The sequence below is a fragment of the Lepidochelys kempii genome, chromosome 6 (genome assembly GCF_965140265.1).
Source record: "Lepidochelys kempii isolate rLepKem1 chromosome 6, rLepKem1.hap2, whole genome shotgun sequence".
Lineage (NCBI taxonomy): Eukaryota > Metazoa > Chordata > Testudines > Cheloniidae > Lepidochelys > Lepidochelys kempii.
Window position 1 is genome coordinate 58103654 of NC_133261.1, and position 22298 is coordinate 58125951.

The 22298-nt window shown below is 43.9% G+C and overlaps 1 protein-coding gene across 6 annotated transcripts in view; it reads left to right on the forward strand.

Moving 5' to 3' along the window:
- Nucleotides 1-17110, forward strand: part of ACCS (1-aminocyclopropane-1-carboxylate synthase homolog (inactive)) — an 86805-nt gene extending 69695 nt beyond the window's left edge. For all 6 annotated transcript variants that reach the window (XM_073348052.1, XM_073348054.1, XM_073348053.1 and 3 more), the window contains 12 exons: nt 1127-1197; nt 1829-1898; nt 2435-2501; nt 3082-3179; nt 3858-3935; nt 5735-5835; nt 6494-6583; nt 7663-7708; nt 7860-8001; nt 8642-8784; nt 9430-9583; nt 9793-17110. In XM_073348052.1, the coding sequence (XP_073204153.1) occupies nt 1127-1197; nt 1829-1898; nt 2435-2501; nt 3082-3179; nt 3858-3935; nt 5735-5835; nt 6494-6583; nt 7663-7708; nt 7860-8001; nt 8642-8784; nt 9430-9583; nt 9793-10091 (1359 nt within the window). In that variant the 3' untranslated portion in view covers nt 10092-17110. The remainder of the gene's footprint in view (nt 1-1126; nt 1198-1828; nt 1899-2434; nt 2502-3081; nt 3180-3857; nt 3936-5734; nt 5836-6493; nt 6584-7662; nt 7709-7859; nt 8002-8641; nt 8785-9429; nt 9584-9792) is intronic.
- The last annotated feature ends 5188 nt before the right edge of the window (nt 17111-22298 follow it).

Below are 22298 nucleotides of genomic sequence, written 5' to 3' on the forward strand. Positions count from 1 at the left end.
TGATGTTCTGTGGACTTGACAGCCCAGAGATGAGGTCTCGGATGTTCTTCCCTACCAGTTGGCCCAGTTGGCTTCATCATCCTCTGCAGCATCACCCTCAAGGACTCCTTTACTTCCCGTTGTGTTGTCATTTGGGCCAAGCCTGCTGATATGTTCCAGTTCTGTGCCAGCTGAGTTTAGGAGAGAAAGCAAATGAGGCACACTTGTGTGTTGCACAGACTTCAGGATACATATCCAACTGTGTAAATAGAGTAAAAGATTATACCGCCCAAGGTTATTATTCTACATGGGATGAAAGGCAATACCATTAAACCCCCAGAGCAGTAGCTCAAGTCATCAGAGCCCCAGCTCACGGCATCAGAACTCCAACCCAGATTTTTTTTAAATTACTTTATAAGATTTAACATCTGCATGTTGGTTTTCCTCTTAGTCCTTTGCATTTCTTCCCCCTTTGGTCCCCACCCTTAAATCTGGGCTCCTTTTATGAAATCTATGAGAATGCACCATATGTAAATGTTTCTTGATTCATTTCCATTCATATAAAATACACCCCCTCTGATCACTGCTTTGCTTCCCTTTGTGACTTGTTTGGACTGGACTGTTTGAAACTCTGCGAGTTACAGCTTTGAAAATAATTAAATGAAGACCGTATACTTACTTTTTAAGTGTAATCTGGAAAAAAATTGTTAAAGGCAACTGATTCAGCCCCTCAACTAAGGTGAAACTCCCTTTGAAACCCAAAGGAGTTCCTTCCTCATGAGAGAGACCCAAAGGAGCACTTTCAAGAAGTTAACTTCACCTTTCCCAGTTAGTTGAAAGCTACTATCCTCAGAACTTGGGGCAGGCCCTCATCAGGGCCCTAAGGACTGCTTTGTTCAAAAAGTCCTCCACAGAGATCTCTTTTCCATGGGCGTTCATTTTGTATTAGCCTTTGTGCTTCCTTTTTGCAGATCTCTGTGCAAGGAAGCATTGCTGCATGATTTTGATGGCCAAGTAGTTTCTAAAACCCTCATAAGGCTGCTGAAGTCAGTGGGGGGGGTGTGTATGTACATGTGAGTATGGTCCATAAATTGGCTTGTGCTTCTGATTTTAATGGTTGTACCTGTCCCTTTCTTGTTGCTGACAGCTGACGCAGAGTGATATGAACCTCATGGAGCCTCCACTGCTGCAATATCCTGATTGGAAAGGACATATGTTGTAAGTAGCCTCATCTCCCAGAAGTTTCCCTTTGTAAATACTTGCTTTCTAAATATAATACAGATGTTCTCCTCATGCATCTATGGGAAAAGGCCACCTTGAGGTTGTTCAGAATGCATAAGTACAAACCAGCTCTGCTGGATTGGTTGGATAAAGCTTCTCTAGGCTATTAAATCCTTCTCCTCTTCCTCCTAAATCCCTACGTGATCGCCTTGTCTGTTCATCCAATTCCAAAATATCTGAGTGGGTTCCAGTTTGTGTTTGTTTTGTTTTTTAAGAAGAGTATTGTGCATGTCTAGTAGGTGGGTGTGCCCACTGTTCTCTACAATTGTAGTGGACATTGCTGGACCATTATTCCTTCCTATGTTCTATGTCTTGACAAATTAAATTCTTCATAAATATATGTGGAGTTATAAATCATTTCCATGACCTTTGCTGTGTATGCAAGCCACCTCCATAGTATGGAATAAGTGGCCCATGGTATGTGTTTTCCTCTTTGTTTGTTTTTTCCTAGCTGTATACATTAGTCTGTCAAGTGTCCTGGCTTTATTTCTTTGTGATGAGGACCTGTGGAGAGCCCAGCCTCTTGGAGAATAAACTGAATCAATCTTTGCTTTTTTGTCTTTCTCAGTTTACGGGAGGAAGTGGCTCGATTTTTGACCTATTATTGCAAGGCCCCTGCACCTCTCAAGGCAGAAAATGTGGGTATCTGCTTTTCACTGATGTGTCTTCTAACATATTGCCATGAACTGTGAAACAGGTTCTTCTATCTTATTTTACTAATGTTTAAGTGTGACCTGTCTCAATCTTTTATCATGTAAATGGGAGGGATTGATCATTACTAGTGTCAGGAAGGTGACATGCAACCTTTCCAGACATTCTTCACATGCAGCTCAGCTAATGTATTTCAGTCCTACAATGTAGCTTCCTTTGTTCTTTCACTCTTGCATCCAACGCCATCCTGCAAGTGTCCCTCAGTCATTCTTTGTAGTAACCCCTTTTGCGCCAGTCTTGAGCCCTACTATGCCAGTGCACCTTAGTCATTCCAGTTCCAGGGCCCCCTTGCACTGTTCTGCTGATTCACCTGAAGCTGGATTCATAACTGAGTCAAGAGTAGTTTTGCTCTGCTAAAGGATTCAGGAGAGAGCAGATTCCAGTGCTATTGTCAAGAATTATTTTTGTGGTGGTGCATTCCAATGAACAGGATTAACATCAGCTCCCATTGTCTCTTTTGTAGGTTATTGTGTTGAATGGTTGTGGCTCTCTGTTTTCTGCATTAGCTACAGTTCTCTGTGATCCAGGGGGTAAGTGGGGTTATTGGATGATTTTTTGAAAATATACTTTTTTGTTTGGTGGCAACATGGTAGTCAAAATACAACAAAATACAAATACTGTATGTTGGGATGTGACTGCAGAGTGGCGGTGACTTACTGTGGAATTTCTGACAAGTTTCTGCCAAATGCCATATTTTTTCAGTGCAGCCTCAAGTGAGGAGGATGTCTCCTCGAACTTTTTACTATCAAATGTATATCCTCCTCAGTGGGACTGTAGGTCTCCTGCATTCTCACTTCTGGTTCTCCCTGCTCTCTTTCCCATTTTAATGTAGTTGCACCTCTGGATGTAGCTCTAGAAATGTGGACTGCACTCATGTTGAGTGGATTCTCAACAGGGAATGTTTGATGCTCTGAGACCTGGAATTGGGAGTTAAAAGTAAAACAAAATTATTGCTAAAGGGAAGCAAACAAAATTTAACTCTTAAACATTCCCGTGGACCTCAAAAATGGAACCATAAGCAAAAGCTTCCAAGCTTGGATGGAGTGCCCTAGTAAGGAAGAAAAGATCATGAGTTTAGTGGATAACTGGCTTTGTTTTCTTGATTTTTAGAAGCTGTTCTGATTGCCACCCCCTTTTATGGTGGTATCACCCACAGTCTGTTCCTGTATGGCAACGTCAAGCTGGTCTATGCCTATTTAGACAGTAAGGTAAGAATTGGGGTGGGGGGACAAATCTTTGCAGGTGGAAAGAATTGGTATTGGTGGAAGGCACAATAACACTGCCATTGTGCTTTCTGGCTTCAGAGAGCTTTGCAAAGAGTCCTCACAACACTCCTTAGTTGTAGCTTACATGTAGCACCACCATTTTACAGTTGAAGAAACTGAGGCACATAGAGTTTAAGTGATTTACCAAGCCACAACGAGATTCAGTGTGCAAACCAGGATTAGAATTCTAGATTTCCTGACTGGCTTCCAGTCTTATGATGTGATCACTAGATTTCTGTCCAGCATTTTACTCCCATTAAACAAACATTAATGGAATTTTGGAAATTTGCAAGCCTGCCATTTTTTACAGAGCAAAACCAAGAATAGAATAAGTCTCAACTGAACTCTCCTCCTCAAGGTGATCCCAGGGATGGGGCAGCATATGGGAACTTTGCATTGTCCTGTCTGTCCAAGGATAACCAGACAATATGTGTGTATATGGCAGATCCAGTATCGATATCTCCTTGATTTTATTTATTTCCTTGTTCCCTCCATAGTGTGAGGAAGAGGGAATCTGGTTGTTGCTGGGCTTTTGTGGTTTGGGAAATACTTTTGTGCAGAAATGGTTGATGGAGGATCTGTAGAAACATTGTTTGCTTTTATCTTGTGGGTGCCTTTCAGATCACCGGAACAAGCACCCGGCCCTTCCAGCTCACAGTGGACAAGCTAGAGAAGGCCCTACAGGATGCCCGGTCAGAGGTGAGTGTGGCTGAACCTGGCCTTGTTGGGACCATTGGTGGTGTCTGCAGGAGAAAGTGGGGGTGCAGATCTAGAAGGATGAAGAAGCGTTGGGCAGATTTTAACTACAAGTTCTAATACAGGTGTAGAACCTCCTCACACATACTTCTGCATCACTGGAACATCATCTGCTCTGGGATCTCCCAGGGTAGATTGATTTTTAAATCACCAATTTTAATCATGATTCAAATCATCAATCTTAATCATGTTTTTCCTTTGCACTTTTTATTTATTTGCCTAAAGAAAGGTTGATTCTCTTTGGTTGGAAACCATTAAAAATGTTGATTTGAAACTAATAGCCTTTACACTAAATGTGGTGCCTCTTCCTGCTAGCAGGAGAATACACTGTATCTATGCACTTTTATTTAAGCAATTATATCATTTGACTTTTTACTATTGATTTGTGTCAAGCTTTGTTTGGATGGAAATGCACAATAACAGCATTTTTTAAAAGAAATAAAATGACCTTAAATGTGCAGGGTACATATAGAAAAAAAATTATCAAAACCTGTATGCATTTAAAACTAATTATTAAACAAATGAAGTATTATCTGTAGATAATGAATTCAGTTGTTTCTGGTCACCATGTTCTTTAAGATTTTAGAACTAGCAGATCTCATCTTCTCACACCTAATTCTTTTTTATTGATTGGAAGAGGGAAAACGAGCTTTCCTGCTTTTTCAACTCCTGGTTAGGTTCTTGACTTTGAATTAATTAATCATTGAACTGAACTAGTTGAATAAACTGAAATGGGGAAAATATTCTCTCTGTATCTGCGGAACTGGCTATGGCTGTCAAAAGCTGGTTTAGCATGTCAACGGACTCTGGTTCCAGTTGCTTAGCTAGTGACTTCCAACGGTTCAGTGATCTGACTTTCTTTAAAACTTGGCAGCAGAGATGTACTGCTTAATATTATAATTTTTATTTTATTTAAATTATTTTAATAAATTATAAGAAGTTTAGGCATTAATGTAGGTTGTCAATTTCTAATTTAATTTAAATTTAAAATGTTGATTTATTATTTTTTTAATAATCATTTTTTATCCACTCTGTGGTCTCCCATTCCAAAGAATTGCTGGGATGTGAGCAGTTTCTGATCATGCTCTTGGGAGTTCTGACTTCTCCACTCCACTCACTGATACCATCACCACTCTATTCTTCCCATCTAAGGCTTGGTCTACACTAGGAAATTAAGTTGGCTTAACTACATTGTTCAGGGGTATGAAAAATCCATGCCTCTCAGCAGCATAGTTAAGCCATCCTACCCCCTAGTGTAGACTGCGCTAGGTTGAGGGAAGAATTCTTCCATTGACCTAGTTACTACCTCTCAGGGAGGAGGATTACCTACACCGATGAAAGAATCCCTCCTGTTGGCGCACACAGTGTCTACACAGAAGTGCTGCAGTGGCACAGTTGCAGCATCTATTCAGCTCCTCTTCACAGTGGGGAAAATGTAGGATAGTCTTTGTCAGGGATGAGTATACCAGGTGTCAGTGGTGCTTAAAACCAGAAGCTCATTCATCCCTCAGGCCCCAAAGTACTTTATGAACCAGGTAGCTTCAAGAATCTCTTCATCCTCCTGCTAAAACATCCCATAGTTGAATTTCTCCTACAGCTCTGGGCACTGGGGTGCAATGCCATTGCTGTGCATGGTGAAGGTGTGAGTTATTAGGGGAGTCTCATGGTTTTAGAAAAGGGAGTTGAAGATTTACCCCACAGGTATTGTTCCTTTAACGTTATATTGTGTTTTTGTTTTATAGGGTGTTGGTGTGAAAGCCTTAATTCTCCTGAACCCCCAAAATCCCTTAGGGGACCTCTACTCCCTGTCAGAATTACGGGACTACCTGGAGTTTGCTAAAAGGTGCGGCAGTTTAAGGGTCTTAGGAGACCCAGATCAAAGATGGCTTTCTGAGTCTGATGAAACAGTCAGTGTGTCTGTGTCTAACTTTCCTCTCTGCCATGAAAATAACTTATTCTGGTACACACAGCAAAGGGCTTAAGACTAGAGAATGGGGAGATAGGATGGTGGACCACGCAGTCATTTCTCCACCCTTGGATTGGCCAACCACTTGCCCAAAGAGAAACTGGTCATACCAGTTTATTGGAGTTCTAGTTAGCTATGCAAGATGCTAATTTGCTATGTCTGCTGTGTACTCATGGGGATATGGTGAGATACAGCAGCTCTGCTATGCTCCTTTCATGGGATACAGCTGTTCCATTTGTGCACATTAGAAGACAGACAGTTGTGGGATTCCAGCCTTCTCATGTACCACCCGCTCCCGTTTAAATTTCTGTCCATCGTTTGTAGATGGTGATAGAGTTTACAATATCAAGTGGGATATTAAATGAGAGAGTTAGTAAGCCTGCATTAGCAATGACTAAAAACTCTTTCTGTGTCATGGCTGTGGTGAGTGACAAGAAATGAGTTTGATGGACCTCAGTCTGCTTTTCTGCATACATGAGGCAGCCCTCACTATGAGAGTATAATTCTCTCAGAATCTCCATTTTCTCCCTTCCAGGCATGAATTGCATGTAATAGTCGACGAGATCTACATGCTGTCGGTTTTTGATGAATCAGCCACATTCCATAGCGTTCTGGGCATGGACAGGTAAAGTCTGCACTGCTTCCTTGGCCACCTGTTAGCAACTGTGCAACATGTTGTCATGTTGGTGGTTTGTGGCTGGGATTTGACTTGTGCCCCAGTAGACTCTGCCTCATGTTGATTGCTTCACAGTTTCCTTCTTGCCAGTGCACTTAGCAGGTTGATACACTTTTGAATGTGTTTATTAGTCCATTGTTTGCAAGGTTTCTAAAAACTTGAAAAGGAGGTTTCATTTCCCGCTGATCATTATCTTTCTTTTTCTTTGCCAAACACTGCTGCCCCTTCCCCTGGTTCTAATGGTGCATGTAAGGATTGTAGTCTTTTTTCATTCTTTACTTTTGTTTTATGCAGGAGCAGCAGTACTGGGATCTTACTACTTATCCGGGAATGGGTTTTATTAGTTAATGCTTTAAAGGGACACAGCAGTTACAAAGCACATATTTAAAAATATTCCTTGCTTGTGTTGCTAATAACCCATTTGATTGCTGAACAGAGAACTTTTAAATTTACTTTTTCCCATTTAATCTGTTTTTCTTATTTGTGCACTATTCAGTTGGGACAGTGAAACTGGATTGGTCCATTTTATTTTCTGGTTCTAGTCAGTTTCAGGTGCTAGCCCACTGTTGCTGAATTTGGATTCACAACACTGCAAGGGAAAATTTAAATCCACCCCCAAAAATCTCATGTTTTCATTGACATTTTTAAAACAATTGGTGGAAAAAGTCATTTTAGTTTTTATAAAACATATTGGCAGGGGCCTGATTCTTTTAGAATTGAGTGCACTTTTGTATGTGCAGCTCTAACAGTCTGGCCTATAATTTGGAACTACAGTATCACACTTAGATAATATAATGATGTATGCCTTATAAATACCTAAGACATACAAAAGTTGGGTCTAAAATGAGTTCCTAGTGTCCCTTTAAGGGTAGGTTCCATTTAGCCTTGTACTGCTTCATTTGTGTTTCCTGGCGTGTTGTCTGTCCTTGTGAAATGTTGCTGCTTTGCTTCTGGAATGTTGCACTGGTGATCCAAAAGCTTCAGCACCTATGACACTAACTGCCTTGTGTGCATCCTTCTACATGCAGATTGCCTGATCCACAGAGGACTCATGTGATGTGGGGAATTAGCAAGGTGAGTGCAGTCATGCCAGGTCTAACTCAGCTATGCAATCAGCCTGATGTTCCACGAGGCCTTGACCCTGCGCTGGAAAGAATAAGATAGAGGTGATGGGATCCTGCATTCCTTTGCAGTAGGGTAATCAGTGTGTGTGTATTTGCTGCAGGATTTTGCTGTCTCTGGGATTCGTTTTGGCACTTTGTATACTGAGAACCAAGATGTTGCCAATGCAGTGGCCTCCTTGTGTTACTTCCATGGAGTTTGTGGACCTGTCCAACACAAAGTGGCACAGCTGCTTCGAGACAGAGGTGAGTCTGAGAGAATGGTTTAACACATAGTCATCTGCCTTTCTCTATTATCCTGGGAGCTCAGAGGATCTGTCCTCTACATTCCCAAGGGGTCTCTAGCTAAAGCAGCTAAAATGACAACCTTCCATAATCCTGGGGCTGCATGTCAGATGTGGTTGACAATTTTACAGGATTGTCATTGAAAGAGAAAGTGCACTCAGGGTGAGCAGGGTTAAAGCAACAGCTTGGAAGTAGTTACTTGGACAACAGCGGTCACCATTTTGAAAAGTCTGCTGGGGAGAATTAAAGGGATATGAGCTTCTGGGAGGAGTGAAACAGAACTAGATTTCTAGCTCTGTCTTGGACTGCACACTAGCAAATTGCAGAGGCTTCACAACAGACATCTGAGGCCTAAGGAAACTTCCACCAGGAGATTAGATAAGAGGATAGAATTCAAGACAGGCACCAAGTTCTTGAATAGTGTTTTTGTTCTAGGGTACTGCAGTGGAGGAGAACGTGAGGATGAAAAAAGAAGGGGCTAGGGTGAAAGATGGATAGAGGCTTTATGATCCCACTCCATATATCAGAGATAATCATGGAGGAAATCTTTTTGGAACTGAATTATTGGTCAGTTTGTGAAGTTTCTTCTCCTCCTGGCTAGACTGGATCAATCAAGTATACCTGCGGGCCAACCATGCCCGTCTCAAAGCTGCCCATACCTATGTGACAGATGAGTTGAAGACCCTTGGGGTTCCCTTCCTCAACCGCAATGCCGGCTTCTTTGTTTGGATCGATTTCCGAAAGGTCAGTGGTCTCAGGAGAGGAGGCTGCTCTTCTGGCTAGGCAAACATTTGGCACAATAGATTCTGGAGGAGAGTTGGATGTAGTTATATGACCACATTGTTAAATCCTAATTAATCATTCTGATGAGCTGGAGGGAAGGATATTTTTGTAAGCACGGTTCATGGGTCCATCTAGTTTGTATACACATTTTCCTTCTTGCTAGGGATCTTTTCTAACTGCATCCTGTCTCTTTTCGCCATCTTTGCCCCAACCCCTCTTCATAGGAACCACAAATGCTTCAATTCCTCAGGGATCCTAGCTACTCACCAGTCTCCCAGGTCCCATGGGGCTCACAGCTTGACCCATTCGCAGCAGCTGGGACACAGAAAAATCTCTGCAGGCTGTTCTAGTTTACTCATCTTTTTTCCTTGGTGGGGGCTGCCCACTTCCCCACTCCCCCGCCTCAATTCAATGCTCCCATGTCCTGCAGCTCCTCCCTGTGGCTAAAGAGAGTTGGGTACCCAAACTTCTCCATCTTCCATGTGAAAGCCTTCTCCTTAGAGCTCTGTGGGCTGTGTCCCAATTCCATTACTACTGATATTGAGCACTGAGGCTTCCAAGTGGAGTGACCTGCAAGTTACTAACCCCTTACCCTTCTGCTCCCAGTACCTTAGGACAGGAACGTTTGAGGAGGAGATGCTGCTCTGGAGGCGATTCCTGGATAACAAGGTTCTGCTGTCCTGTGGCAAAGCCTTTGAGTGCAGTGAGCCCGGGTGGTTCCGTATCATCTTTGCTGACAAAACCCACCGACTACAGTTAGGTATGTGGCATTTCTTTCTCCTTTCCATCACCCAATCTTGTCTGCAGCTCTTGCCACCTCATTCCCTTCTCAAATTACCTTCTATTCCTGGGCTCCTCCATTTTTCTTCACTTCCCTACCCCAAGTCCATTTGGATTTGACAAAGGTTTGGGGATTCTTGTGCTTTTGTTGTCACCCTTGTGTTTTTTTTCTCCCTCACACCATCCCAGGCATGCAGCGGATCCGTAGAGTCCTGGAAGAGAGGGAGCACGAGATCCTTTCTGAGGACAAGGACCAGCTCTGCCAGTCGGATCAGGATGGCAAAGCAGATAGTACAGACGAGGTCATCTTTGTGTCCCGTCACCAGGAGCCTGGTTCTACTGGGGGCTCCAACCTTGGTGACCTCATTGGCCTCCTGCAGCAGCAGATGCGCTCATCTGACTGGCTGCAGAAGAACACAGCAGAGCAGTTTGCACAGGAGAAGCCAGAAATCTATGACGTGTTCAGCAAACTGGTGGGGAAACAATAGGGACCCCTGTTCCTCCATGGGCCTTATCTGAGCAGGGATTAACACCGGAGACCCTAAGTGCTTGGTATTTGACTTCTCGCAAAGAATATATTTTCTGTATAGCGAGGAAATCACTTTGTAAAGCCTGCTACCCAGGCCCCCTCCTTGGAATCTCTGCTTTGTATTGTATAGCCCATTTCCCTGTATTGGGGTATGGGTGGGGGATGCAGGGCTCGCTTCTGCCACTGCCCTTTGCCTCATATTTTATAATTCATTTCAAATGAATGAGCTCTTGGCTCTTTTTATAAGGCACCATGGTGTCATCTTTTATGCTGCTTCTTGTTTCCTCTCACTGTTCCCAGGGAGACAGAAACTTGAGATAATTAAGATGTTTTATATTCTTCCCTGAATGAGGTGCAGAGACAACTAATTCCTTCAGCCCCAGAAGATGTTTCCTCATCAAGCCACTGTAATATGACATGTATTGACCGTTAGAACCAAGCACTTGCCCTGACTCTCAGCTGGGGGTAAATAAGCGTGTATTCATATATAGACCACTTAGAGAGAGAGAGAGTGTGTGTGAGAGAGAGAGAGAGAGACATTCCAACAGAGGGGATCGAATGACTTCGGTAACTAGTACTATAGAGCCTTTCACTTCTGGATCACTAGTTCCCCTACAGCCTCAGGTCCATTGTGATTTTAAAATATATAATACAGCAATCTGGTGCCCTGTGTTAAATGAGCTTGGCTATCTCAGTCTAGCTTTTTGTGTTCATATAAAAGAACATCATCACAACTGGGTATGATAGCTTCTCAGCAGGAACTGCCAACAAAATGGGCAAAGGATGCAGAGGGTCCTGGAGAGTAGACAGCTCCACTATGCTAGGAGGATGTTCTGGTTAGAAATAAGGCACTCTGGCAGGACAGTATAGAGAGTGTTCACCCTGCTGCTACCAGGCTCTTCAGAGCCGACAAGTCAGCACCTTCCCCCAAAATCAAAAAACTTGTAATCTAGACTGTTACATCAGACAGGTTCTGAGGGTAACTTTCTGGTTACACAAGATTCTTTAGTTTTCTTTGAAAGGGCCTGTTTGAGTTGCATTCTGTGTGATGGTGGTAAACTGTAATGTAGCTGGTAAACTGATCTCTCGGTGTAAAGCATTTTCCTTTGCCCTTAGTTTGATTTCCTCTGAGACAAGGCAAGATTTATTATGGTCACATCCAGGAGTTACAGCGTGTCTACAGTATAGGTGCTACAGCAGCACAGCTCTGCCTCTGTAGGGCTATAGTGTAGATGCTTCCGACAGTGATGGAAGGGTTTTCTCCAGCAATATAGGAACACCGCCTCCCCGAGTGATGGAAGCATTCTTTTGTCGACCTAGCTGCATCTATACTGGGTGTTCAATGGGCATACCTATGGTCTTTGGGTGTAGGTTTTTCACACCTGTGAGTGCTGTAGCTATGTCAACCTATCTTTTTTTAAGTGTAGATTAGGCCATCCATGTTAATGCAGAGCAAGAGCAAATTGTGCCCTGGAAAAGAAAGAAATAATGATTGTGAATATAACCTATGAAGGGGATCTCCACTCCTGTTACGTGCCCAGGTGTACCATTGGTGGTAACTGAGCTTGTATTTTAGCATAGCTGAATTTACTGAAATCTGATAACGGTCACGTCTACCTCTATGAGGACTGTACCAGCACGGCCACAGCACTGTAGCTGTGCTAACAAAATCCTGTAGCATAGCCTATGCCGATAGAAGGGGTTTATCCATCAGTATAGGAAAACTATCTTCCAGAGCAACAGGAGCTACACTGACAAAAGTATTCTTCTATCCAGCCTGGAACTTTCCTCTCAGCATTGATATTATATGCGAAGAGCAAGATTGAGAGTTAACAGAAAGAGGTGGGCTCCCAGATCTCTCAGGCATTCATACCAGCAATGATTGGGGTGTTTCAAGCAATAAGGGAAAGAGCATTAAGTACATACAACCACTCACCCTACCCAAGAAGGTCCTTTCCTGCAGTATATCTCTCAAGAAGCCATTGGCTTCAAAAGAGACACCTTTCCTCTGACTGAAAGACATCGCTGATGCGAATAGCAATTCCCAGCTCACTCCATGCAAGTATGTAGCCTCTTCTCTATCAAGGAAAAAGGAACAGTTAATCTGTATAAAGTGAGGGATAAGGTAGCAGTGTCTATCATTAAATGGGATGGGAAGCAGCTTACATTATCTAAAAATTGGGTTTATATGATTTTAGGAGTGAATTAATTCTTGCCACAATCAATGTGACAAATGCGAATCAAATGTAAAAGGGGGATAATGTTCCCCAGCTTTCAGGCATGGAGTGAGAATGTTCATAAAGTGCTTTTAGATGCCTAAGTGGAGGAGGCTAGGAAAGGGTATGGTTCCAAAACAATGCAATAGTTAAAAGCTTTCTATCTGCTTACTAATTCATCCTTTTTTTTCTCAGATTTTAGCCATATTTTTTTAGTAAATTCTGTCTGTGTTGATTTAAAATTTATTTTGCATTTACACGAATTTCTGCTTGTGAAAGGTAAAGCATGATTTAAGTTATTGAGATGGTTACATCTTTGAAGAGGGTGAGAAGAGAAATGCCAGAATAGATAGCCAAAGGAAAGACAAATTGACTCCCTTCCCCTTTGTGAAATTCCCAAGGAGTCGCTGAGCTGCACAAATTTCAGTCTAGCAGTAGCAAAGTGAAGAAGGCGCTCTGAAATGAAGAACATGAAAAGACTCTTTAGGCAGTAGTAAATCAAAACACTATTTTATTTTATTTCTTTTTTAGATTTCTGTAATAAACAAAAGCAATCCATTAACTGGTGCTGGCTCTATTTTCTCCTTGGTTTTTAGTAGTTCCCAGAACTGGTGCATTTTAATATACAACTCTGAAATTATTTTAATATATAGCTCTGAAATGGGTGTTTCCCAGCTGTTCATGTTCACTGGTCGGTAAAATGTTTCTTCTTAACAATACTAAGGGGGTTATTTTACCTCTTGTACACTAAAAGAGCCAACGAGACGTGCATATTTGCAAGAGGGGGACTGTTTTTTTTTTTTTAATGTAAGGAAAACAATACTAGAGGGTTGCATGCTTTGTTGTTCACGTGTGCTGCGTGTTAGCCAATTTTTACATGCAAGTGGTTTTACAGGTGTGAGGACCATCTAAGAAGGTATCCGTGGGCCAGACTCTTAAGCTTGGCTGTCCCCAGAAACTGAGAATGTAGCTGTGGAAGCAGAGGCAAGATGAGTTGTGACTTTGGAACAGAAAAGGCAAAGTCTGTCCCAGCTAACACTCTTCAGAAACAATAGACTGTTGTCAGAAGCCCCTTGAAAGTGACTCCTCCCGGCTGGCTGAAAATAAATTGGAAAGATTTCATAGAATTGTAGGACTGGAAGGGACCTTGAGAGGTCTTCCAGTTCAGTCCCCTACACTCAAGGCAGGACTAAGTATTATCTAGACCAATCCTGACAGGTGTTTGTCTAACCTGCTCTTAACTAGGGTGACCAGATAGCAACTGTGAAAAAACGGGACGGGAGGATAATAGGTGCCTATATAAGAAAAAGTCCCGAAAAACGCAACTGTCCCTATAAAAATGGGACATCTGGTCACCCTACTCTTAACAGTCTCTAATGATGGAGATTCCACAACTGCCCTAGGCAATTTATTCCAGTGCTTAATTACCCTGACCGGAAGTTTTCGCTAATGTCCACCCTAAACCTCCCTTGCTGCAATTTAAGCCTATTGCTTCTTGTCCTATCCTCGGAGGATAAGGAAAACAATTTTTCTCCGTCCTTCTTGTAACAGCCTTTTATGTATTTGAAAACTGTGATGTCCCCATTCAGTCTTCTCTTCTCCAGACTAAACAAACCCAGTTTTTTCAATCTTCCCTCATAGGTCATGTTTTCTAGACCTTTAATCATTTTTGTTGCTCTTCTCTGGACTTTCTCCAATTTGTCCACATCTTTGCTGAAATGTGGCACCCAGAACAGGACGCAATACTCCAGCTGAGGCTGTATCAGTGCAGAGTAGAGCAGAAGAATTACTACTTATGTCTTGCTTACAACACTTGTGCTAATATATTCTAGAATGTTTGCTTTTTTTTTTTTTTTTGCAATAGTGTTACGCTGTTGATTCATATTTAGCTTTTGATCCACTATGACCCTCACATCCTTTTCCACAGTACTCCTTCCTAGGCAGTCATTTGCCATTTTGTATGTGTGCAACTGATTGGTCCTTCCTAAATGGAGTACTTTGCATTCGTCCTTTATTGAATTTCATCCTGTTTACTTCAGACCATTTCTCCAGTTTGTCCAGATCATTTTGAATTTTAATCCTATCCTCCAAAGTACTTGAAACCCCTCCCAGCTTGGTACTGTCCGCAAACTTTATAAGTGTACTCTCCATGCCATTATCTAAATTATTGATGAAGATATTGAACAAAACCAGACCCAGAACTGATCCCTGCGGGACCTCACTCAGTATGTCCTTCCAGCTTCACTGTGAACCACTGATAACTATTCTCAGGGAACGGTTTTCCAACCAGTTATACACCCACCTTATAGTAGCTCTATCTAGGTTGTATTTCCCTTGTTTGTTTATGAGAAGGTCATGAGAGACAGTATCAAAAGTCTTACTAAAGTCAAGATATACCACATCTAGCGCTTTCCCCCTATCCACAGTGCTTGTTACTTTGTCAAAGTGCACTTTGTCAAGTGTCAAAGAAAGATATTAGGTTAGTTTGACATGATTTGTTCTTGATAAGTCTATGCTGACTGTTACTTATCAATTTTATTATCTTCTAGATATTTGCAAATTGATTGCTTAATTATTTGCTCCATTAACTTTCTGGGTACTGAAGTGAAGCTCACTGATCTGTAATTCCTCAGGTTGTCTTTATTCCCCTTGTTATAGACTGGCCCTGTATTTGCCCTTTTCCAGTCCTCTGGAATCTCACCAGTCTTCTGTGACTTTTCGAAGATAATGGCTAATGGCTCAGATATCTCCTCAGTCAGCTCCTTAGGTATTCTAGGATGTATTTCATCATTTGGATGGGAGTAAGATTGTGATGTTGATGTGAAAAGGTCCTGACAGAACAACATGCACACTTTGTACTTTCTGTAGGCTGAGCTCATTGCCTACCACAGGAGCTCCTTGCATTCTTCCGTTTCCCCTCCCACCACAATCTCCTTATGTTCCACCCTCCCATTCTGCTCCATTTCAGGAACTCCCTAAAACTCCCCCCAATTTCACCTTCCCCATACCATTGTCCCCCATACACAGAACCTGGCACAGGGGGAAAATCTCTGTTCCAACCTCTGCCATAAGCCTGGGGTGCTGTGTCCTTCCATTCCCTCTACCCCCTCCCCCCATAGCAGGCTCCTCCATTCCCCTGCCCAGCAGGGGTTTTGTGTGTCTCCCCCTTCCCAACAGGGCTCTGTGTCCCCATTGTCCCCCATTATACCCCTCCACACTAGGGACTTTGTATTCCCCTCCATTTCCCCCTTTTCCCCACCAGTGTCTCCTGTTCTCCCCTCAGCAGGGGTTCTATGTGCTCCCCTCAGTCCTTTCCCCCCACAATTATTACTTATTTTCTTTGTGTCTTGGAGATCCCTTGAATGATTTATCAGCATGTTAAACTCTATTGGGAGGATGACCCAGGACTGAGATGGGGGTTATTATGTTCGAGCATGTTAATGGCTGCCATCAACCAGTTCTTTGATTTGTAGACAGTTGTGACCTGATTGAAGTGCTGGGTTGGCCAACCAGATGCTAGGGGCTCTGTGTGCCCCCCATTTCTTCCTTCCAGTTTTCCAAATTTCACCAAAATTAATAGAGTAGTAAGCAGTGTCTTATTTATTACTGATTATATAAATCACTGGCAACTGGCCATTGCCTTGTTCTCAATTTAGCTGTAGTCAACAAAAATACTTTAGTCTGTGTTGGCTAAAAATATTCTACTTTTTGTCCTTAACTTGCTAGGAACAGTCATTTTTAGTAAGAAGTCAACCACCTTATTAAAATCTAGCATCAAAAATAGACTGGAGAAACCCTGGAAGCAAATACTATTTTTAGCTGCTCTCTCTATTCCCTGCAGTTACCCACCAGATTCTGACTGCACAGCCTACGCACATGTGCTTAGTTATTCTAGGCAGATCCTCCTTGTGACCCTTTTTTCCCTGAACACCTGAATGCAGAAAACACTCGACTGATTAAAGATTAATACCACTGCAAAGCATGATAGCTGCCTTTTGTCTGAGTGCTTTTGGGAAGGAGAAGAATATAGAATGACAGACAACTTGCAATCAGTATTTCTATTACATGAGCATTTCTGTGGAAAGCTTGGTGGCAAGATTCCCACTAGCATTTCCTGCTCTGAAACTGGTGCTATGAGAAGCAGGGTTCTAAAGTGCAATACCTTTCTTCTCCCCTACCCCTCCAGCAAGTGCGGGGGGCGGGGAGCATTGGGATGTAGACATCAAGCAGTATAGGCTATGTCATAACTGTTGGGGACACTGGGCACTACACTAGGTAACTCGGGAGGGTGGAAGACCACGAGTGTCGAGGAAGCCCTCCTGCTCTTGGCCCGAATAAACCAAGGCCCCTTTGCTTCTTGAACCCTCTGTGATCCTGCATAACTCTGAGGAAGCTAGCACACAAACAGGTGTGTACACAGCTCACCAGTCAAGGCCAGCTTCGGCCTGGGAAACATAGAGAAGGCAGAAATGTTTAGCAAAAACCGGTAACAAATAGGACCAAATAAGGCAAGGCTCAGGCAATGCTACTGAGGAAAAACACAATTGGCTGCTTTAGCTGATTGGCTACGGTATTGTATGGGGCAACAGGTGATTGGTTGCATAAGCTTGTGTAGTGAAGTAGGCAAAGGTATAAAATGTATACTGGAATCTGCTGCACTGCTGCAGGACTTGAGACAGCTCAGTCTCCCTGCGCCCTATTTGGAGCTCCAAATAAATCTCTCTGCTTCTCCACCCCGTTGTGGTCATTGGCACGAGGCACACTGAGCAACGAACCCAGCTGTTGCTTGCCTTGGGCACTCTGTGCTGGCAACATAACTATATAATAAATTTCTTCTCCCCCAGCAAGTGGGAATATAGACATCAACCAGTATAGGCTTTGTCATGGCTATACAATACATTTCTTCTCCCCCAGCAAGTGGGGGGCACAGGGATATAGTCTATGCGGCTTGATATAGGCTATGTGATGCACCCTGCTCAGTAGCATAACTTTTTGGGCACTGATTAAAATTGCATTGACTAAGGAAGTGAAAAGGCTCAGTTCAATGAAATTGCCATTTTGTTGGAATACAGAAAACTAAAATACTGGATCAGACCAATGGTCAGTCTATTATGATATCCTGACTCCTCCTGCAGCGGAACAGAACTGTGTTATATCTAGTCTACATCTCTGACTGTTGTCCATACCAGATGTTTCAAAGCAAAACATGAACCTTTATTTGGTGGTTATGCTGCCTCATAGGGCCGAAGAAAAGTGGAAGGGATGGCCCCGGTACGTTAATTGGTCATTCACTTTTGCAATGATCTTCCTTTATATTAAAGTGGCTTCTGAGAATGTGCTGTCACAGCACTGAGTAGCGATATCCCTGAATCTGACACACCCATTGCACCATTGTACATGGAGGAGATATAATATTGCAAAGGAATGCTGAGCTGACTGAAGAGTCATAACCAGGCACTATGGTGATTCTGCCTGCCCGTGCCTTCAATTCTATGTACTTGGGCAGTTCACCCATAATAGACGATAAGCAGCGCTGTGTGCAGCAGAAGAATGCATCTTGTGATGCTAAAGAGCTGTGAATGGAAGAATCTGATGCACGAATTGAAATCATGCACACCCCACCATCTCAAAAGACTTGTATACAGCAGGCTTTAAAAGGAGGAGAGAGAGCAGGGCGGAAAAAAAAATCTGGACTGTGACGCATTTATAAAAATTGATGGCCAGTCACCCAGAAGCTGATGTGCATTTTTACAGGATAAAAAATGGCAACCTAGAAGAGTCTAAAAATAATACAGCGTGCTGCAGACTTGTCTGGTTCAGCTACACCACTGGAATACAAACTAGTAAAGCTAGTGTTTCTGAAGTTCCAGGGAACTCTCTGTCAAAAGATATAGCGTGTCTTTCTCGCGGTTGCTAAACAGAACAGCAAGGGCTCCTTGCATTTACTTCACTTAGCCATTAATAATTTGCAAAACTCTTTCTCGGTGGAAAACTTCCCAAATTTTCCTATAGGAAAGAAACTACCATTAAAGCCTCCTTAAATATTTCAGCTACGATTGATTAGAGGCATTTTATTCTCCCTGGAAGAGCACAGAGAGAGAGAGAGAGAGAGAGAGGAAGTGCCTGTGGGCATTGTATGGACATCCGTCAGCCCGCTGCGTTCAGCAACCTCCGTCCCCTTCCCCTCCCTTCCCTCAGCAGCACATGGACTAGCCAATGTTCTTGTCACAGACGCAGCTCACCCTTCTATGGCTCAGTCACATCCAACCACCATTCACCCAGATGAGTCCTGTTGCTCACAGTGATCACCACATTCATGTCAGCACGGAGCCCGAGCACATGAATGGTGCCGTGCTCGATTCATAAAAGTGGCACTGGTCAATTCAGGATGTACCGTTTGTTTCAATTTATTACTGGAACTAAAATCAAGGAAAATGATTGCTTTTGATCAATGCACAAGCAACCTCACAGCACGTTTTAACAGAACGTTTAAAAACAAAAGCATCTTGTGTCATGATAAATAAAATCTGAATTAATGACAGGGAAAACCCTAGTCACAAATACATCAAAGTCAATGGGGACACTGTGGCCTGATTGCTTGGTGTGTATGTTTCGTAAACTGAAGAACATGATAATATTGTAAAGATACAGATAATGTAAATAAAAGTGCGGACGTGATGCATAGAGGCGCCTATAGCAGAGAAGAGGGCTGACTGCAGAGAGCATTTCCCGGATGCTTTTTCCACATGGAAGCACTGGGGTGTGTGTGGGGGAAGGGGAGGGCGGGTGCGCGCGCATAAAGGTGGGCTTTGGACATGTTTGTTTTTGGAGCCGCTGAGGTGCACGGGCTTAACCCTTTGACAGTAAGGGTTAAGAGTGCTCCAAAAGGCTTTACACAACATGTGCACCAGCCACTTCCTACAAAACTGGGTCAGGCCCCGCACAATGTCTCTCGCACTCACGTGGCAGTGCCGCAGGACTGCAGCCCCACGTGAGGTAACGCTGGATGAGGACGGATACAATAAAGTAGCAGAGGGGAGAAATGTGCTTTTAGGGGAAGGAGCCTGACACTTGTAAACACCTGGGTATCTTACTTATAGGGTTAGGTAGCAAGAGGGCCATTTCGTGTCCCTCCCACATTCTGCCTGCTTTGCCCCACTCTGGCAGCACAAAGCTGGTGGAATAAATGCCTCCTTTATTAGCAGAGTTGGGATGCCTTTGGCACAGAGGACGTTCCCAGGTGGTGCAGAACTACTAAAGGGATGATGTCAGGGGAAGAGGGCATGGCCGGAGCACCACTGGGCTCGGCCGGAGTGATGGAATTGCCCCATGAGGTGTTATCATCAGATGCCAAAACTTAGAGACTGGGCTAAGTTTCTCCGGGTCCTGAACTGGCCCTAAGGTGCCCCGAGGTTTGTGGGAGGGGGACCCATCAAGGTGATATAAAATCATTTTTGTTTTCTCCTCAGCTGCACTGAGTGCAGCTTGGCTACTTGGTGAGCTCAGCCTGGAGAACAATAGAAAACACAGTTGTATGCAAGGGTTCTGTATCCTCTCCTGCCTTCATCGTCCCAGCCCACAGTTAGTAGTGGTGTAGTCCTAAATCTCAAAGTACAAAAATTCTAACAGAAAAAAAAATTGGGGACACCTTGCCACACCCCCAGGGGAGCACAGGGGTTCTGACCCGCCCCCACCCAAAGTAAGCAATTGGAACAACTGGGTTTATGCAATGTTTTTGTGTATAAAAATGTCAAGTGAAATCTTGTAACCTTCCGAACTCTACGGTCATTATAAGATAGATATACAAACTGTGGTTATGAATGTTTAGAGACTAGTAGGCTCATGACCTGGACTACATTTTAAAGTACTGCTTACAGGGGGGAGGGGCTATTCCCAAACCAGATGTTTACACAAAATAACTTGTATCCATGTATTGTCCAGCCAGAAGGCGACAAAGGAGGAACATTAAAGATAATGGAAAAGAAAACCCCAATCTTGAAAAACTAAGAAAAGAGGGAGGTTCTCCCCCCCACTGAGAGGCCAGGGCCATGTCACATCATGCCAGGAGAAAGAAGAAAGGAAAAATAAAGAGCAAAAACATCAAAACAGGTGGGGGTGCCAGGTCTGGTGTTTTCTGTCTTATCCAGAAGCGGGGCCAGCAGCAGCTAAGCGGGGTGCGGCTCAGGAAAACACTGGCTCTCTTGTAGGACAGACACAAACCGCCCAGGCTCCCGCACAGCACCTCACAGATCACACCAGGTACCTGCCTGACTCTCGTGGTGGCGCATTTACCCCCCGCAGGCTTCCTCCCCAGCTCATCGCTCCTGCACCAGGAGGGAAGTCCTCCACCTCCTCCCAGCCCGACTCTTCCAGACCAGGAGCCCCTGCAGGCAGCCCTCCCCCGCCGCCTTCTAGGCCCAGCGGCAACGCCGCTGCTCCGCTGAGCTCGCCGCGACCCGCCCGGTGGGAGCCGCCCGCTGACTCCTAGCCGCCGCGAGCCGCGTACGCCGCAGCACGAACTATAGTACCTGCCTTGGCCGACAGGGCGGTTCTCGCCAAGTCCCAGCCACTGGGTCGCCTGGGTGGCGCCCGCCGTGGGCCGGTCTCCTGGAACACAGGCCCCAGCATGGTTTGGCGTAACGCTGTGACAGGGGCTGCCACGAGCTCCTGCTGCCTGCCGGTCCACCGAAGTGCTGTCATGCCACAGGCTGGCGTTGGCAAGCGGCACAAGCCCCAAGGGCATGAGCCAAGCAAACCATAGCTAGGGCCGAGCTGGGATTTTCCTGCTATCCCCCTGAATGTCGTCCCGTGCGGCACTGTGAAAACCAACCAATCAATCCAGCCAGCAACAGCATAGAAAAGCACAAAGCAGGTGAGGTGAACTGAATCCAGTCCATGCATTTCAGAAGAGTGTTTCTGACAACACCCTGCTGTAGTGGGGTTAATGCAGGGAGTGGGGCAAAGAGCTAGAGTGGGGTTGGGGGAGGGCGGAGGCAGGCAGATATGGCCAGCCTCTGCCCTCTGCTTTAATCAGAGGGGACAAAGGGGACCAGCTTCATTAGTGGTGTAAGTGCATGCAATTTCCATTGACTTCAGTACAGGTATGCCCATTTATGCCAAGGCTGAATTCAGCCTTGTGTATTTTGGTCTTCTGCTTCTGAACAAACGGATGCATTGATTGCTGGTACCAGAGTCCCTGTGGCATACCACTCTGGATTAAAGAAGAGGATGCCTGCAGTCTGCACTGTTTTCTGTAAACTAAAGTTGCCATTAGGCTTCTGGAAAATTGCCAGAGCATCCTTAGGCTAGTACTTTTTCTTATTTCCAAGGAACCGACTAAGGCAATTCTGGTCTGCAAATTTGATAAAACATAAACTCTTGTGCCCCACACTTGCTCAAGTCCTCCCATCAAGGAAGCATTAGTGCAATAATTTAAAATAGCAAACTATCCAGACATGGGCTAAACATCACTGACTGTTTACTTGAGTTTTGTAGCATCCCATGTTCATGGAGATTTTAAAGCTTCTTGGGGCAGCTTCTCATCATATGTCTGTGGTATATAGCACTTGGTTAATAGTAAATAAATAACAACAATCATTCTTTCAAAATCCTCATCCTTTGAGCCTCATCCCAACAGATATCTGTGCTCTGACACCTGCTAACTTTTAGCAATCCCCTCCCCCCACTTTAGGATGTTAGGAGGGGAGCCTTTTGCCCTATGATTCAGAGCTTGTTCCACCCTCAATCCAGGTCTGTTTATCTCACTCCACTGTTGAAAGAGCTCTCAAACTTTAAAAAAAAAATATGTTTTCTATTATGACCTCTTGTGACTTCAGATATATTACTGGCCCCCTTATCCACAATCTCTTTTCCTCCTTTGTGTGTCAAATCCCCTGTGGCTCGCATACATATCCATTTGGTTTTATCCATTTAAAACAATTTTTGTAAAA